A 19,796-nucleotide genomic window follows, 5' to 3' on the forward strand; every position below is an offset into this window, starting at 1 on the left:
CATCTCAAAACAAAGCTTAGAAAGACTCCTTGTGAATATCTAACTAACGATATAAAACAACGATTGATTTTCTTATACCACAGTATGAAGATGTTTGATAAGGATTTTCAATCAAAACAGCAGACTATATCTGAAGCAAAGCACTTTTCAGCTAAAATGTTTTATGCATTTTATAGAGTAATAATAATAATTTTACCCTATCTTTATGTTTTGCATGACTTCCTTATAATTAAATTTTGGTTAGACATTGTATGCCTTGCATCCACTCAGACTACACCACTATCCATGACATATTATGTACCTTTTTATACATTTGTGTGTGTTATCCATGATTACAGATGACAGTTAAAAAAAAAGCTATTTACTCTTCATCCATTCTAATTACACGAGACTTACTATAACAAATGCAAGCATTTTCCCTAACACTTTCTAAAAATACGAGAAATGTCAAGTGTTATTCATCATCAACACCTCCAATACAGTACTTATTTTTCAATAACAAAAAAGTATAGAAAGACATCCTTAGAGTAGGTGGGTCAAGTCAATCAGTGACATCTGTTAATTGCAATTTGTGAACCAGTTCCCTAACAACTTCAATCTTCCCACATAATTAAAAACTGTGAAATGTTTCTAATAACCGCAGATAGATGAAATGTTTAGTTATAATGCTCAAAGGGAACAAATTCCACATGGAAGACATAAATACATTTCTAGTACAAAATCATTTAATACAATCTGTAACATTTTGTTACTGTGATTGTTGACCTTCATAAATCCTATTATTTAACGAAATATATTTTATAATAGCACAATTACATCTGTTTAGTGAGAAATATAGCAGCAAAATATTAGGAATAGTGAATTTCTATAGGCTATTTATAATTATTATACAATGCTATACAAGTGTAGGTATATATATGATTAAATTATACAAAGTAACACAACAATCTCTTCATTAGAGGTATACAGGGCTCGCCACAAAATCATTACGTATAAAAGTAATAAAATTTATGAAAAAAAAAATTAGTTATAATAATTATAATGTATTTAATTCTCAACAATGAAATATTACCACCTAATCTTAGCTTTGTCAACTTTATCTTTGATCTAAATCCTATTCAGTATCTTTAATATGAACAAACACTACAAATTCAAATTTAAACTAACGGGCAAGAACATATAGTTATAAGAAAAATCCAGATTTCCAGCTTTTAACTTTTTTTTTCTTGCTTCCTATTTTTAAAATTCAATAGTTATCTGTTTCTTATATCCTGGAGTTAAACATATGAACCTTAATTTACTGAAACTTAAAAATGCTAAATATGACTTTTAAAATAAAAAAGAGGAAGTTAAATTGGATCATACATTGAAAAGACTGAATGGAAGGCAAATTTTCCCGAAGTAAGAAAAAGAAAATCTGATTTTCAAAGTTATTCCCAGCAGTACAGTAGTGAAATCCGACTATTTTTAGAATACCTTACCTTATGCGCAACTTAATACAATTTGTATGTTATATGCTGATTAAAACCATTATTTTACATACTGATTCGAGGACTGAACCAAAAGTAGTTGTTCACTGTTGCATTATAACTTCAAAGAAAATTCAATGTGATTAAAGCCTGTAATTCAACAATGACTTTACAATATCAGGCTTTAAAAGCTGAACCCACTCCGAGTTAACATACAGTACTTTTGTAAAGTTTAAAATAATATTTTTAATTTAAATTCTAATGATTTAAATTTTCTTAAGAAATTTGAGTACGTCAAAAAATAAAATAATCAAACATTACGTTTGTCCTGACAATGTATAAGAGGTGACCCAAATTTAAACATGTATAATGGAGAACTTTTACTCCAGAAAATTCGTAAATGTGTCTAATTGAGTACACCACGAAGTCAAAATGTAAGATGATGAAGTTGACTGTTTACAGTTTATACTAATTTCACCAATATGAGTAAGTAAAAGCATCTTTAACTAGTTAATACTTTCACAGGTTAAAATTGTGTTTTAAGAATTTAAAGAAGCTATTCACATTGTAAAAAAAACTCGTATAGTATTTACAAAAACTTAACAAGTTTAAGTTGTAAGACACGTAAAAATTGTTATTTTAAATATAGTTCTAGGCCCCTTACGACTCTTGCTATTAATGAGTGTCACAGAGAGCCTGCCTTTATGTAATATCAGAGAGCAGATGGTTCAAGAGTGGGAGGTAATACTGAACATAATATATTAAGTTTATTTCATGAAGATCTATACATATCTTGTAAGATTTTAGGCAATGCTAGATAATCACGAAATGTGAGAAAGCAGACAGCACTCGTACTCTGAGGCTGCTTTCGGCCATGAGTTCGAATCCATCTTGGGCTGATGTGGTCGGGCTCTTTTCGAGGGTTTCTGAACTGCAAGGCAAATGTAAGGTAACCTCAAGGTGAATGATCCGACTCACCTCGCTAAATACAATCTTGCCATCACGAAATTCATCGAAGCTAAATAATCTTATGCAGTTAATACAGCATTGTTAAGGAACCAATTAAATATGTATGAAGTTTATTACTTTACAAAAAATGTGAGATTTTCCTTTGATATCCCATGCTTTAATAGTGGTAATAATTAACATATTTTGTGACTACATTGTCAGAGATTAACTCGAAGAGATGCATGGTTGTATACTATATGACTGAGAAAAATAGTCTTAGAGGTTTTGATTGTACTATGTGTGAGTACTTCTTATGACCCAATTATGTTGGTAAGCATGTAATTTACAAGTAATACTAAACACAATGGTAAACATTTAAACAAATCGAACTGTAAGAAATTCATAACTGAAATGAATTAAACAGAGAAATAAAACTGTATATAATTCCTTGTTGGAGATTTTACACATTAATATTAAACATTTAGTTCGTATATAAAATTTACTTCTAAGGAATTATATCGATCTTATTAAAGCCCAACATTTTTCCTATAAATTAAGAATTAAATATGGATTAATTGAATTTATTACACGACAATTTCTTAAGCAACTAACTTCATGTCCTCTAGTGTGTAATGAAATATATATTTTTCAGTACTGAAAACTTATTGACTGGAGACATCATTTAATGTATTTCTCTACTGTGAAGAGCTAATTTTTTCTTTTATTATTTAACGATGCTGTATCAACTTCTGGGTTATTTAGCATAGATGGAATTGGTGATAGAAGGATAGTATTTAGCGAGATGAGGTGGAAGATTTGCCATAAATTAACTGACATGTGCCTTAATAGTTTGGGAAAACTTCGGAAAAAAATCCAATCAGGTATTCAGCAAGTGGAAATTGAACTCATGCCTGAGTGCAACTCAAGATCAGTAGGCAAATGCACTACTACCTGAGCTACGCTGGTGGCCTGAAGAGCTAATTAAGATCAGTACTTCCCACTGTTTTCTTGCTGGTAAAAATAAATATAAATTGTGGAAGAATGAAGTTACGATAGAGAAAACACAAAAAAAAAGCGCACGCGCGTGCGCACACACACACACACACACACACACACACACACACACACACACACACATACACACAAAAAATGTTCCAACACTTGTGGCTAACAGAAATTAATTTTGATGGGTGCGAGAAATAGTGAACTCTATCTGGGATACACTCATTGAGGAACAGGATTCTTTACGTGCCATAAATTTATAGGAGCACTGGTACTACTTTCCCACAAAACGAATTTTAAAATACCATCACCCTCAAACACATGGAACTCTGATCTATTGTCAAGCACAATCAATAACTATTAGGCGCACATAATCAGGTATCCATCTCGTTATGTTCCTTAGTTTATATCCAACATTCTACATAAAAACCGTAAAAAATTGTACTGTTGTAACTATTAAGAAAATTTATATTCCATATAAATATTTGTTATATGTATTATATAGTATATTATTATGTTCATAATCTGGGACCGTTCTTTCAATACAATTAAAAAGTACATCTTTAACTACAATTAACTGGCTCAGTAGAATCCCAATTCGAAATATGCACTAAGAACAGGACTATAAATATTGTAATTTCCTATTCTTGCTTGCCTACATGTTAGTATGCTATAATTTAACATTTCCTTCCCCGCAAGAAAAAGCAGTATGAGAGTGTCTTTTAATATCAGTTTAAAGACAAAAACAAATTCCTTTTAAATGTTTATCACACATTAGTCAATTCTCAAAGAAAAATTGATCAGTTACTCATGGGATTCAAATCTATTGTCAAGCACAATCAATAACTATTAGGCGCACATAATCAGGTATCTAATCCCCATTTCAGTTTGGTTGATAGGCTTTCCCCTCTATTCACACTCTTTACCATCAGTGAAGGGGAAGATGCTACTATCCATCTTACTAACGTTTGACTAATTGACTTTGAACATAGTGAAAATTCTTATTATTGAAAATGTTTACCGGTAATCTATATTTCGAAAGTTTATACTAAGCGTTTGTATTTCATTTTATTGTTGTTTATATCAACTGGCACATTAAAAAGCTACTGACAGCAGCAGATAAATGTTGCTACTCTAAGCATACACAACGGGACAATCTGCACTGTGTACTCCCCTGTCACTTCATAATACAAGCTAACATTCCTTAATTTAATGAATTATTAGTTGAAAATATTGTAAGAATGGCACTAAAATATATTGAAACATGCAATTGTCAAACATCTGTGTCACTGTATTTTATATCCACTCATGTACTTTATTTAATATTTTATTTTCTTGTGTGTATAACTTCGGGGAGTGCAGGTATAAGAGGTAACAGCTACCGGTCTCTTACTGATGGACTCAAGGCAAGTAGAAGGGGAAAGAAATGCCTTCGCATCCTCTCAACTTGTATGAAATGTCGTTTAGTGATGTCACAACATTTCATGATATCCCAGGCAAGATGTGAGACACCAACTTTTAAATTCTAGACTTCAATTGATGTTCAAATGTAGTTCAGTAACATTATCAGTAAATACTAATAAACGCAGTTTAGTTAGAGGAATAGTGTGGTATAATAAATTACCGATTAGCGTGATTTTTAGCAATTCAATTCATCCTAAAATTATCTTTAACTTCAGTTCTAACTTTTGTACCTGTTTGTTTTAAATATTTCCTAAGCGAGTTAAACACTTAAACTTCGATTTTATTGAATTTGCTTGTATACCAGTATTTCTGCTTTTACTTTTCTTTTAAATACACCTGATGGAATTTTCTTCCCATATTACAATCTCTACCCAACATAACTAGGTGCATAAAACTACTGCACATCTTCGCCTTTAAGAAGAGCTCAGCATTAAATGCTGCTACCCTTTACAACCTCTGCACACATAATGCCTGCAACATTAATTATTAGAGAAGTTCGGAAAACTAGAAATTCTGTTACTATATTACTCGTAATTCGTTTGTTGCTGTGATACCTCTCAAAGGAGCAGAGTTGCTCTCTTTTATTGTTTAAAATACTCAATGTTCTGCATAAGCCTTCTTCAAGCAATTATAAAATCCAATTCAGAATTTGAAAGAGATAGAAATTGAACGCTGTAGTGTTTATTGTCTTCATATTCTAATTTTGTCAGACTATTTTTCTCAGTTTTTATTCTTACTAGTCTTTCTATTGCATGCACGCTATAGGGTGCACAACAACACTCTGTCCACCCGTTGCAACACCTCTGACTGCATTCTTTGCTTTTATGGATAGATAGTTCTAAACTACTTACTGTTCATTCTTTCAGAAATGTGTGACAACACAAAAAGTCTTTTAAAATACATGATAAAAACGTTGATAAAACATAAATTTGATAAACTATTAGTTGTGACTATTAGTTACAGTGTAGTCTATATGAGAGACTATCAAACTAATTCACTAAATCGCACATCTCATCCCAATGGTAAGATACTAATACATTAAAATCTTATTTACATACAGATAAATGTATTGTAAATGATCCCACCAAAATCTACTTTTAGTAATTCCATATTATAACATTATAACACCATCGATATCTTAAGCTTTATCTGTACAAGTTCTTCTGAACTTTTCATAAAGTTGTTTAACTTTACTGCTCTGTAAGTGTTAAAAATTATAATTAAACAGTTTCTAAACCCGTCCCAAACAAAAAAAAAGGAAGATCAGAGGAAGAGAATAGCAGGAAAAATACGAAATTCTACTGTTTTCTATAAACAATATGACGGACCCATCTACTTTAAAGAGGCAGAAGACACAAGAATAAATATTTCCTTCACACATAACACCACAACAGAGTTCTCTGGAATCAGATCACAACAAGAGAATGTTCTCTTGATACTGCATAGTTCCATGCAGATGAGTTTCCATACAATGGTACAAACTGTATGTAACATAAATATCAAGAAATTTCATAAGTTACTTCAGATCTGCTTTAAATAGCAAAATGTTTAAATTCTTTACATAATATTTTATATATTGCACGGGTGCAAATTGCGCATGTAACATAAATGCATGTAAACACTATAATTATTCATGTTAAATATATCTTTACGCTTTATTATGCTGATGCAGTCTCTGCATGAACATATTATTTGCACAGCTTTATATTTCATGGAATTTAATTTTTCCTTCTTGTCACCGAAACTGAGATTCTTACGATCTCCAAATGTCTAAGTGTCACGCCATGAAATAACAGCATTGCCACCCAAATGTACCAGGCTGTCTGGTGTATTATTTGATAAAGCTGCAATTTGGTCGGGTAATTTATTCCTAGCACCTTTTTACTATTGTTGCAAATTCAAAACGAAAGCCTCTGTAGCTGCCAAGCTGAAATGTTACCTGTAAGTGGACCATAATTAGCAGATCCTGTTGGTAGCACTGTTTCCTGATTGAGATGGAGGATCACCATCTGTTTCTGTTACAACTGTTAGGCCTGGGCGTTGAGCAGTAAATAGATCCGATACAAAAACAGCCTGCACAATAGAATGAAGAATCATATGAGCACAAACACTAAAAATTATTACGTCTCTAACTTTCAATGTAAGCTCTTATTTAAAATTTCAGGTGCCTATTTCACAAACTTATGAAGTAATCATATACACAGAAGTTCGTATATAGAGTTGTTATTGTTCTATTCCACAAAATAATAATATGCAAGTCTTGTGTACTAGCAAATACATTATTATCGACTAGTTTCAAAATGGCTTCAGATGTATTTATTTATTTACTTCATAATAATCCGTGGCGCTACAGCCCATGAAGGGCCTCGACCGACCAGCCGGCTGCTGGCCTCACTCCCACATGCCGAAGCAGAGATGAACGATCATCCAACCAGAATGGAGGTATCATGTGGTTAGCATGATGATCTCCCCAGCCGTTATAGCTGGTATTTGCAACTGGATTTCGCTACCTATCATAGCTCCCCAAGTGCATCACGATGCTGGGTGGGCACCGGTCCCATACACTGGCAGAAATTTCATGAGAAAATTCCTTCCCCCATGAGGATTCGAACCAGTGCGCATTCCGTAACGCGAGTCCTAGACAGGATGCCTTAGACCATGACGCCACAGCGTGGGACATTTATTTACTTACGTTCAAAATAAATTTAAATCAGTAGTGTGTGAATATTTGTGGAATAATGGATTAGTAGAAATACACAATGTACGGTAATTAGTAACTGACACCTAGTTAACGGTGCTTTGATTCCATAATATGTAGAATGTTCTAACCTATATGACATTTATATTAACGATTACTACTTATGGCTTTTAAGGAACCCGGAGGTTCATTGCCACTCTCACATAAGCCCACATCAATCCCTATCCTGAGCAAGATTAATCCAGTCTCTACAATCATATCCCACCTTCCTCAAATCCATTTTAATATTATCTTCCCATCAAAATAAGCGTAAAGTAATTGAATATTCAAAATGTTTACTATATGGTGACGATCTAAAGATTTTTAAATTAATATAAAAGTTTCTGATTTAGTATCTCTGTAAATTGATATTAACAATGTTTATGAATGGGTTTTAAATAAATGATTAAAATATTAAAATACACTTTTATATTACTTATACAAGGAGTACATCTCATTTAAGAACTAATTATACAATGAATGATGAACGATTAGAATGAATATATAGAGTGAATATGAACTACAGGGACGAACTTCAGGAAGTGATTCCTGACAAGTAAATGAACAAAAAAAGCTCATGTGAACATATGTCCGGAAATGCATATGTTCCATGATAGATGGCAATATTGTTCTTCAGGTGACCGCCTACTTGGCCAGTCCTCTTCCACAATGCCTCAATGGCCAAGTATCTGCGATTGTTTCAGGTCACTCTGCCTCTCTTGCTGGAAAATGTGTTACTGAAAGCATGACAGGTCATGTGGTTGATGCATGATGAAGCTCCTCCCCACTTCAGTGCTGACGTTCGTCAACATCTCAATATCTTCCCCAGAAGATGGATCGGATAAGGTCCTGTTGCATGGCCCTCTTGATCACTGGACTTAAACTCACTTCATTTTTACCTGTGGGGCACCCTAAAAAGTGTTGTGTACACTGGAACAGTTTCTGATGTGCAGATGCTTGAACAATGTATCAATGCAGCCTGTGACACTATTTGCATACAGGCAGAACATATGAACGGGTGCATCAATCCATGACATCACGCATGGATGTTTGCATTGAGGCTCATGGGGGGCACTTCAAACACTTATTCTAAAGTTGTCAGAAATTAAATGGCTAGTATCAAGCAATGGAATGGAATAGAATGTAATTATGCTGAATTCTGGACTCTCTCTGCACTTCCAGATACATGTTCACATGAACTCTTTTATTCCTTTTTCTGTCAGGAATCACTTCCTGAAGTTTGTCCTTATAGTTTATATTCACAGAATTGTGTAAACATAATTTATTTAATGTTTAGGTGAGGGGTTTGGACTTTTTCCATTGCTGGTTGTCACAATCAAAAAGTTAAGACACAACGTTTCGAAGGATGGTTCTCCCTTCGTCTTCAGGTGGAAGGAAGGAGAGAAGAGAAAAAACCTACTGTTGGGATCATTACATACAGAATAGCTGTACGTAATGATCCCAACAGTCGGTTTTTTCTCTTCTCTCCTTCCTTCCACCTGAAGACGAAGGGAGAACCACCCTTCGAAACGTTGTGTCTTAATTTTTTGATTGTGACAACCAGCAATGGAAAAAGTCCGAACTCCTCACCTAAACATTAACAAACCACCATTGCTTTCCAACCCCTCATTTAGATCAACATAATTTATTTAACTTTTCATGATCACAAATTTAATATAACAAATAATGCTTTATAAACTCTGGGGTTTATTATAGGAACTCAAAAATTCACAAAATATTTCGACTTTGACTCTTTTTTTATAATTGTCATGTACGTGGTAAATTGGAATATGCATATATGTCTCAGTAATTTAGTCTCCCACTTTCAAATCGCATAGTAATCAAATTGAAAAAATCGAAAACTGTTTTTAAAATACCTTTATTTAAAAAATATCCATATTTCATAACAAAATTTCGTACAACAGTCTACTTACTGAATTTCATTTAATGTCCCTTGCCAGTTGCAGATTACTTGCTGAGCAACTTTTATTGTATAAAACATTCAACGGTCAACTGGATATTAGAGAAATATTATCATAAATCCAGCTCAATGCTCGAATATCAAATTTAAGAAATCGTCAATTGTGTTGTTGTTGTTTTCTAATGCCAAGCATTTGACAATAAAGTCATCTGACCTCTTGCACTCCAATATTTTTCAAAGATATTGTCATGGTTGGCCACTGACGCACAGATTTTGAGATGTTCTGAATCCATTTCTTGATTTGAGTTGCACAATGGACAGTTAGGAGACTGATATATTCCAATTCTATGCAGATTCTTGGCCAAACAGTCATGGCCTATTGCCAATCTAAATGCAGCTACAGACGATTTGCATGGTAAGAAGTCTAAGTATGTAGATTTAAAAAAAGCTTTTCACAGAGAAATATGTAGCTTTAGTAACAGGTCTGTAAGTAGCAGTGCTGCCCTTCTTTGCTAAAGCATCTGCATTCTCGTTTCCCAGGATTCCATAATGGGATGGTATCCATTGGAATACAATTCTTTTATTGAGTGTTATTAGCTGACAGAGTATTTTATTTATTTCTGCTATTTGAGATGAAGGTGTGTGTCTAGAGACTATTGATAGAATAGCTGCTTTGGAGTCTGACAATATAACTGCATTTTTAAATTTAGATTAGATTAGATTAGATTTATTTATTTAACCTGGTAGAGATAAGGCCGTCAGGCCTTCTCTGCCCCTCTACCAGGGGATTACAACTATAACATGAACAATAAGATTACAATTAATATTAAATTTACAATTACAATTACAATAAAAATTAAAGTACGACAAGAATACCTGATTAATGAAAGCTAGACATTTTATCATAGAAGTTAAGAACAAAGAATATTTTTGTATTTACTAAATTACAAATTAAACCTACAATAACAAAATTCTATAGTGATGAAATTACCGGATATTGAGATATTTTGTGGTAGATTAAAAGAACTATTTACAAGAAACCATGTCTGAACGAGTCTCAATTACTGACCAAGTGCCTAGCAAGTTTGCGTTTGAATTGAATTTTATTTCGACAGTCCCTGATGCTAGCAGATGTCGCAGTCGCATTGATGTGGCAGAGAAGATTCCTGAGACTTTCACTTATTGCAGTGATTTCTCCATCAAAACTTGTTGTTCCATATCCAAGAGATCTATAAAGTGAGAAGAGACAGCACGTAACACCTGCACCGGCATCTTGTTCTCTGGAGATCAAGGATCCGTCGGTGTATAAATGAAGCCAGTTTTGTGGAGGGTACCTAATATTAATTGTCTCTAAAGACAATTGTTTCATTATTTCAGTGTTTACTTCTGATTTCAGTAAAAAAATCGTCAATTGTTACACTACAAAAAGTCAAAACACCTCATCACATAAAAATTCATCACTGTTAAAAATGTGTTCTATATTCAATTAATTATTTAAAATATGGGATCTAAATGTCAGCATTTCTCACATCATGAAATACAAAATTTCTCTTTTCTTTTTTTTTGATAGCAGGTGCTTGACTGATCTATATTTCAGCCAGTTGTTTAGCCCAATTTACCGACAGAGTTATTGCCCAGACCACACCATAGGAAAATGATCTATGCTACACCTGTGATGAGATGATGATATAGATTGGCCCAACACAAGTTATAAATTGGGGGTACGTTGGGGATCAAAGCCAGTCCACAGGATGAGTCCAGTGCTCTAGCCAATAGACCATAGTCGCAGTTAAGAAAAATATTGAAGGTAATTAATCTAAAATAATATTGCTATCTATTTGTTACTCTATGATCTTCATTTCATTCTCTGATTGAGGTTCTGGTGATATGTACATCTATTATCAGGCAGTACATCTCACTTGACAATATGTGTCAGAGGAGGAACAGTTGTTTGTATGCATCTGAAGTCTGAGTAGTGTAATATATAGCTAGTCGGCAATGTATGCAATGGAGGGGGAAAGGAACTGGCCACCCTACCCCATTATCTCCTGGCCTAGTTGCCTCATAAGTGGGCCTCCTTGGTATCACTTGTGAGGTTCAGACCTGTCTTCAGACAGTTGACTAAACAACAACAATCTTCATTTATACATTTTACACTTCGTATTTATATCTGTATTTATCTTCTTTTTTTCTCATTTTATATTTGTATTTATATCTGCGTCTTGTATTTGCTCCTATATTCATCTCTTTTTATTTTTCATTTGTATTTATATCTGTGCCTTGTATTTACATCTATATTGACCTCCTTTTTCGCGTTCTTTTTGCAAAGTTGAAACAAACCAGTGGGTCTCAGTGATAGTGATACAGAGGCAGCAGTGACGACGATGAAGAATGATTATGATCTTGGTGGATGACGAAGATTATAGTATTTTTATTGCTTAAGTTTTACAGCTTTAACAGCTGCAATAATCAGAATTTGCTAGATAAAAACAAAGTTTATAATTTAGTAAACAGTACAGAATTTGGAAGGAAGAAGTAGTGGCCCATTTCAAGATATTAGCCCACAAAGTAGTTGCAAGAGTCTGAGGAACCGTGAAAAACCCAGGAGAACTCACAACCTCATAAAGTAAACTTTCTTCTTCTTCTTCTTCTTCTTTGGCACTACGGCCCTTGTAGTCTAGCCTTGGCCTCCCTTAGGATCTTGGTCCATTCCTGTCCAACCAGAGCCTTCTGCCTCCATCTTCTCACGCCTAGAGTCCTTAAATCGTCCTCCACTCCATCCAACCATCTTAGTTTCTGTCTGCCAATATTGCGCCTGCCTTCTGGTTTTGTGTTTAGAATCTTTTTTGGTATTCTCTGATCATTCATCCTGATTACATGTCCTAACCATTCCAACTTATGGGCTTTGATTTCAGCAAAAATATCTGGAGATTTATATTGAGTTTTCAGTTCTGTATTATATCTAATCCTCCAGTGCCCATTCTCATATTTAAGACCATAGATTTTCCTTTCCCATGTCATCAGTTGTTGTTCCATTTTCTTCGACAGAGTCCAAGTTTCACTGCCATAAAGCACAATTGGTCTTACGACTGTTTTATATAATGTAAGTTTTGCTTTTTTACTTATGCATCTTGCTCTCAAAGTTTTGTTAAGGGCTCTCAGGCATCTATTTCCCCCAGAAATTTTTTTCCTCATATCCGCATCTGCAGTGTTTTCTTTGGTAATTAGAACTCCTAGATATTTAAAAGAATCTACTTCCTCATATTTCTGTCCATTTATTATAATATCTTTATTACAAATGCCACTTGGTCTTATGTTTCTCATATATTTATATTTATATTTAATAGGACCAGACAGTGCATGGCCTATGCGGATGATATTGTGGTCATGAGTAGATCTCTTGGAGTGCTAAATGAAATAGTAACCCAAATTCAAACAGAAGCAGAGCACATGGGGTTAAAAATTAATAAAGTAAACTTTAGCTATTGCAAATATGAGCCAGTTTCATACTGAATGGTTATATTGACATGCGCAAATTACAATGCGAAAGTAAAATCGTACCACTAAAACAGCAACCAGAGCACCCTGCAAAGACCCAATAAGCACATCACTCCAATGATGCTTGTAGTCAGAGATGCGGGAGAGTCCAGTGCCCACTGCCATCATGAAGCACAGATACTGAATAAAATGCCGAAGGAGTTTTGAGCCTTGCCATGTAAAACGGGCCTGAAGGTATATCTGTAAGAATTACAAATGAAGTAACTGTAGATTGTAAACTCAAACATTAGAATGGCATTACAAACAAATTAATAAATGAAAAAGTACTATTTTAAAAGAGCAGTGATGAATCTTGCGGAAATGTTTAATATCTTAAACATGTAAATAAATCTAACTCATATTAAACATGATATGTCAAAGAATATTAAAAAGAAAAAAAATCATCTGCTTGGAGGCAGTTCACTAAGTATCAATATGAATTTATGAATGTCATTCAAGATGCTATTATGCAACTAGTCATAATAAAAAGAAATTGATGAAATGCATAATTAGTTGTAAGAAGAATATAGTTTTATGTTAACTAATTAATGCACTTTTCTGTGAAAGTTTACACTATACTTTAAAAAAGTGATTCTCAACTGCAAGGCCTAGGCCTTCTGGATGACCGAACAACAATTAATAGAGGCCATAAACAATGATTATGATAATAATAATAATAATAATAATAATAATAATAATAATAAAAATAATTTTTAAATGTTCATTCTTAACGCACAAAACTTTTAACACTAAGTCAAACATGATGAAATGTTAAAACTTGTTAAACTAATAACTTTTAATTATGTACTGTATTAGTTCTTGAAATGTAAGGTTCTATACCTTTTAAAAGTTGTTTTATGAAAATTTAAACAGTAAACTATTTTGCATTAAATGAAAACATAATTAAATTATTTTCTTTTTAAATTGATATTATCTACGAAATTTCCCCTCTACCTTGCCTAAAAAAAAGGCAATATGTTTTCTTTGGAACAAAATGAAAGAGGAAACGAGAATAATTAATTTGCCTGCTTTTCGTTCACTATTGAAATCAATAATTAAAACAGCGGTCATCAAGGGGCTGCACTGAAGTAATTGTGAGGAAAAGAGGGGCCTCAGCATCAAAAAGGTTGAGGGACACTATTCTAAAGAATAAATTATTTAGAGTTACAGCAATAAATATGAACTTTGTCACTTCAAAATACGGGGAGTTAACCAACTCTCCTTAAAATTTTAATCTCAGATCACACAAATAAGGGAAATGTAGATCATTTCAAGAATTCGTATTCATTTAACTTTAGAGTGGTGCAGGCTATATTCATATAAACTCTACCTTTTTTTAGAACATGACCTGAAACAATCAGTCTGTAAAAACATTGTTTCATCCTGAATATATTTGGATAAGTACCTACAGAAATGTAAAAAAAATATATTTTATACACTGCATGGGAATTATCATGTCTTTCTTAATAGTGTACAGACCTGAAAGTTTTTAGTGTTTAAAGACTGCATCATTCGGCTGTCTCAGTACATTTCAATGATGTCACGAGAAAAAATCTCAAGAACAAAATAACCTATTTCACTTTAATATCACAGTTAGGTTAAAATATGTTGAACTACATACAACAGTGGGTTAATCTTGTAAAAATAATAAGTTGACCTTGTAACAATCAGAACATGAAATTGTTTACTATTTTATTTACCAATGCTGTATCAACTGCAAACTTATCTAGCATTGACGAAACTGGTGAATCAAGATGATATTCTGGCAAGATTGAATCCGATGATTCATTGTGAAATTACTAAACATTCATCTTACAGTTGGGGAAAAGCTTCAGAAAAACACAAACTGGTAATCAGCAAAAGTGGGATTCGAACCCAAACCTGAGCTCAGCCGTGGGAGGAAGAGTCTTGCTCACTGCCCATAGACCACGCCAGTGGCTACATGAAACTGTTCACAGAAACAAATTTATATGACAGTTTTCAAAATAAACATGCAGAAGAATTTCTAATTTCTAATAGAACCTAAAAACACAAGAATACAAAAAAGATAACATATTCTCAGTTGCTAGTATCACAAAAGCTTGCCGTCATCATACTGAGTTATAAATGGAAATTATCGCGAATATACAGATTTTCATTACAGTGTTTAAAAGTTATTACAGGTAAATATCCGACAACATTCAATACGAAAATTATGTTACTCAAGGCTTTTCTTTAGGGTAATCTAAAATCTCTAAGCCAGTTTCCATGTTATAATTAATTTAATTCATAGAAAATATTCCTTTATTAAAATTACATAAAGTAAGATGTGAATTATTTACAAATTATTACTCAATTTCCTCTTCCCACATTCATAACAATATTTTGTAGGGCCATTACCATGTTTTAAACCTCACACTTCACATTTGAGGAAGAATGGTGCCACAAAACACCTCCAACTTCCGGTGAACCTCTTACAAAATAGTGCACACATTACCAAACGTATTTTAAGTTCATTGCATAGCACAAACTCAATGTAATTATAACGCACAAACTAAACTATTACATAACTTCACATTTGTTTGTACAATCAACACTAAACTTTTTCCTGGACATACTGTTATTTCTTGAAACTCCGATCTGACGGAAATTTAAGCATTAAAAAGAAGAACATCTCCGCAAAGTGAAGTCTTTAATTAATATGAGGACATATCCGGGAAATAAGGTCATACAGTACCTTTCCATACGTTGTACTGAATAACTGATACTGATAGTTGTGTAACAAGGTATAATGTTCATACCGTATTCAGGACAATGAGAACTTGACCCCATGAATGCAGTAGTAATACTTCAATTTCCATTAGTCAAGCAGGATAGTCTATCACAATTTAGTAATTACTACTGTTAAAAATGTACTATTATTATTATTACTTACTTACTTACAAAGGCTTTTAAGGAACCCGGTTCATTGCCGCCCTCACATAAGCCCGCCATCGGTTCCTATCCTGTGCAAGATTAATCCAGTCTCTATCATCATACCCCACCTCCCTCAAATCCATTTTAATATTATCCTCCCATCTACGTCTCGGCCTCCCTAAAGGTCTTTTTCCCTCCGGTCTCCCAACTAACACTCTATATGCATTTCTGGATTCGCCCATACGTGCTACATGCCCTGCCCATCTCAAACGTCTGGATTTTAAGTTCCTAATTATATCAGGTGAAGAATACAATGCGTGCAGTTCTGTGTTGTGTAACTTTCTCCATTCTCCTGTAACTTCATCCCTCTTAGCCCCAAATATTTTCCTAAGCACCTTATTCTCAAACACCCTTAACCTATGTTCCTCTCTCAGAGTGAGAGTCCAAGTTTCACAACCATACAGAACAACCGGTAATATAATTTTTTTATAAATTCTAACTTTCAGATTTTTGGACAGCAGACTGGATGATAAGAGCTTCTCAACCGAATAATAACACGAATTTCCCATATTTATTCTGCGTTTAATTTCCTCCTGAGTGTCATTTATATCTGTTACTGTTGCTCCAAGATATTTGAATTTTTCCACCTCTTCGAAGGATAAATCTCCAATTTTTATATTTCCATTTCGTACAATATTCTGGTCACGAGACATAATCATATACTTTGTCTTTTCGGGATTTAGGGATTCGTAACAAGCTGTTTTTTACGGTGATGGGTTGTTAGCACTTCGCCCAACCCCCAAACTGGAGGACCACCCCTTATCGGCTGTCCACAACTGCTTATTCAATATATTCGCAGCTACCCTCCATATCTGGAGGCCGTCTCCTCTATCCGCAACCTGAGGACGTGCCATGCCGTGGTGACAGGGACCCACCATACATGGATTATTATTATTATTATTATTATCATTATTATTATAAATTATTACTGAAAATAAATAAACATAAGAGAATGTCATTAAATACAGTCGCAAATTACATATCTACAGCACATCAACACACATAAGCTTACAAATACGAAATTCTTAATGTCAACATTTTTTATCAAAATCTCACTATAGGCCTACACAACATATCACAATGTAATATGACACAAGTAGGGTTACCAGATGTCTGGATTTCGCCGGACATGTTCTGCTTTTTAGATTTGTATCCTGCATTGCAGAAAATCAGAAATTGTCTTGCTTTGCTCTCTCGGCAATTCTCAGTCGACCAGAGAGAGAAACCAATTATGTCTGGAATCCATAAGAGGAATTATGTTTGTAAAATTAAATTTAAGACATATATCTTGTGTGAATTGCTACAAGCATTTACTGGATGACAAATAACAGTCCTTGTTCGAACAAATTGAGTCATCAGAGAAGTATCAACAATCAGGAAATTAAACAAGGCATAAACTTATTTATAATCTCTAGTTAAATAATTAAATTAATTAATTATTAGTAACAGTTTTGTATCAATTTTATTGTATACTAAGACTAATAATTTATCTTGTATACAGTAAAATGCTGAAAACGAGTGTCACATCACATGTCACGTTACCATGTCCTGATTTTTTATCGAAAATTCTGTGTATTCAGGTAAAATGTTCAGATTTTCATTTTTTTCATCTGGTAACCCTAGGCGCAGGCGAAGTGAATACGCAATACAACATAAAATAAATATATAGATACATAAAGCAAAGAATGTAAATGAATATAAAGATTTGGGTCTTCAGGCTATATCGTAAGAAAGTTTCCCTCATATTTAGTTCACTTATTTGAGTATTAGGAAATGAAACTAAACTGTATTCATCACAAAACAAAGAGTTGTGTTGTTTTAACTAAAAATAACAACCTTTTACTGAAGAATATAGGTATCACCCACAGACTTATGTTATGAATGATGCTTACCACTAGGTAGATCATTGTGTACGCAGAGAAGGAAGAGTGTCCAGAAGGAAATGATAACCTATGAAAGAAACGCAAATTCTCAAGAAGACAGCCACTATGAACAACAGCAAAATGTACAGTCTCAAACAACACCACACACAACCAAAAGCAGTTGCTACTTACCTCATATCCTTCAACCGATGTCTATCAGTATTTTTGCATCTAAAAGTCTCAATGTAACGAAACTTGTTCTCGTCTTTTAAACAATCCACATCAGGCATGCAAACAGCAAAAAAATGGGGACGTAAACGTCCCACAGTGTACTTTGCGATGTCTGTTGTCAACTGAGAACAGGCCATTCCAAATCCAAATACACCAATTATTTTGTAACAGTTCCACACCCATGGATGAATGTTTCTGCCAAACAATGTCCTTGTCACGTGATTATTTGTTCTCTGGTAGTGGATATATTCTATAAGCAGCATCTGCAAACATAAAAATCCATTCTGTTAATATAAAAATTATATTTTACATATAAGTTATGTACCGGTAAATTTGTGAACTCCCATACCTATTAATTGGTGTGTTGTTAAAATTTCTATCCAAATTAGTACATATTTCCTTTACATTGGTTTGCCTCGAGTCTTACTACCAGGGAACTGTTCATATGTACATCAATGCACATACTATACAAAATACAGTGGGCCTGCTCTATTTCCTTAACATTCAGTGGTACTTCCACTGTCCACAACTGCGCTACCAGTACCAGCTTTTGCCATGCAACCAGAAAAATAGTTGCAAGAGAATATCTTACACAATTACTCATCATTATCATTGATTGTTACATTAGAAATAAAAATAAAAACATATTTTGACGTGAATACGTTTATGTTTGAAACAAAATTTATGGGAAAATCTAAAATTGTTAGCGTGTTAAGGGCTTTGCAATAGCACAAAAAAAAAAAGTTTGAAAATGGGGCACACCACGCCAAAAGTAGTAACAACGGTATACTACCTTCTTAAGTTTTACTAGTTACCACAGTACATAATTAAAAGTTATTATGTTTAACGAATTTTAACATCGCCTATTATCATATTTAAAAAAAAAATAACACATTTTTTGTATAACACGAAGTTCAAGAAGTCTCTGTTAGGTGCTGCACATGCTAAAGCGTGCTGTCATCTGTCGAGTGTTGTGCACTTTACGTGCAAATGATTACGCAATGAGCATTATCTCATAAGCAACTAGTGTTATCTGCATAGTATATCAATAACTAAAAATCAAATATAATAAAAACATTAAAGAATAAAAAATCATATCCCTAATGATAAAATAATAACAATAAAACACTAGACAATAAAACAAAGATGTATTCAAGTAATCATCGTATTTAAAAACATTCTATAAATGTTATATTGTTTAGAATTTCCTGGGTCAAAATATGACAACTCCTTCTATTCTCTTTTTTATATACTTCTAACAAGAATATGCATTGTAGCATGGCTAACTACTATGAGATGAAACTAATGCTGAGGTAGTTAAGGTGATTTCGGAAATTAAAGTCGTTGAATTTATAAGGGATTTTTTGTGAAGATGCAGTTGGTCGTATATGCAAGGCATAATAAAGGCTGACCTATCACAGATTCGTATATGCAAGGTGTAGGCTATAAGTGGAGTACGAAGGAAACTACCTCAGCGCTAGTTTAGCTGAAAACGTGAATCCAATATAGGCCTATTATGGGTGTCTTGTGTTACCTAACATTGATCTTAGCAAATGTACATGACAGAAAGTCAAACACAGCTGCAGAAATAATGCTGCTTAGCAGTTAGGTTGTAAAATAGGAGCACTGTAATGAGATGAGAATGTACGCTGTTAGGCGAAGATCGCCTT

General features: G+C 33.6%; 2 protein-coding genes across 3 annotated transcripts in view; one reads left to right on the plus strand and one right to left on the minus strand.

The window, feature by feature from the left end:
* The window catches only part of LOC138699545 (leptin receptor gene-related protein), a 422,899-nt gene that overhangs the window by 303,125 nt on the left and 99,978 nt on the right, over window positions 1–19,796 (plus strand). The gene's annotated exons all lie outside the window — the stretch shown is intronic.
* The window catches only part of wun (wunen), a 42,123-nt gene that overhangs the window by 21,087 nt on the left and 1,240 nt on the right, over window positions 1–19,796 (minus strand). For both annotated transcript variants that reach the window (XM_069825511.1, XM_069825510.1), the window contains exons 3-6: window positions 18,088–18,389; window positions 17,926–17,983; window positions 13,103–13,279; window positions 6,823–6,956 (exon numbers count right to left, since the gene is read on the minus strand). In XM_069825511.1, the coding sequence (XP_069681612.1) occupies window positions 6,840–6,956; window positions 13,103–13,279; window positions 17,926–17,983; window positions 18,088–18,389 (654 nt within the window). In that variant the 3' untranslated portion in view covers window positions 6,823–6,839. The remainder of the gene's footprint in view (window positions 1–6,822; window positions 6,957–13,102; window positions 13,280–17,925; window positions 17,984–18,087; window positions 18,390–19,796) is intronic.

The sequence above is a fragment of the Periplaneta americana genome, chromosome 5 (genome assembly GCF_040183065.1).
Source record: "Periplaneta americana isolate PAMFEO1 chromosome 5, P.americana_PAMFEO1_priV1, whole genome shotgun sequence".
Lineage (NCBI taxonomy): Eukaryota > Metazoa > Arthropoda > Insecta > Blattodea > Blattidae > Periplaneta > Periplaneta americana.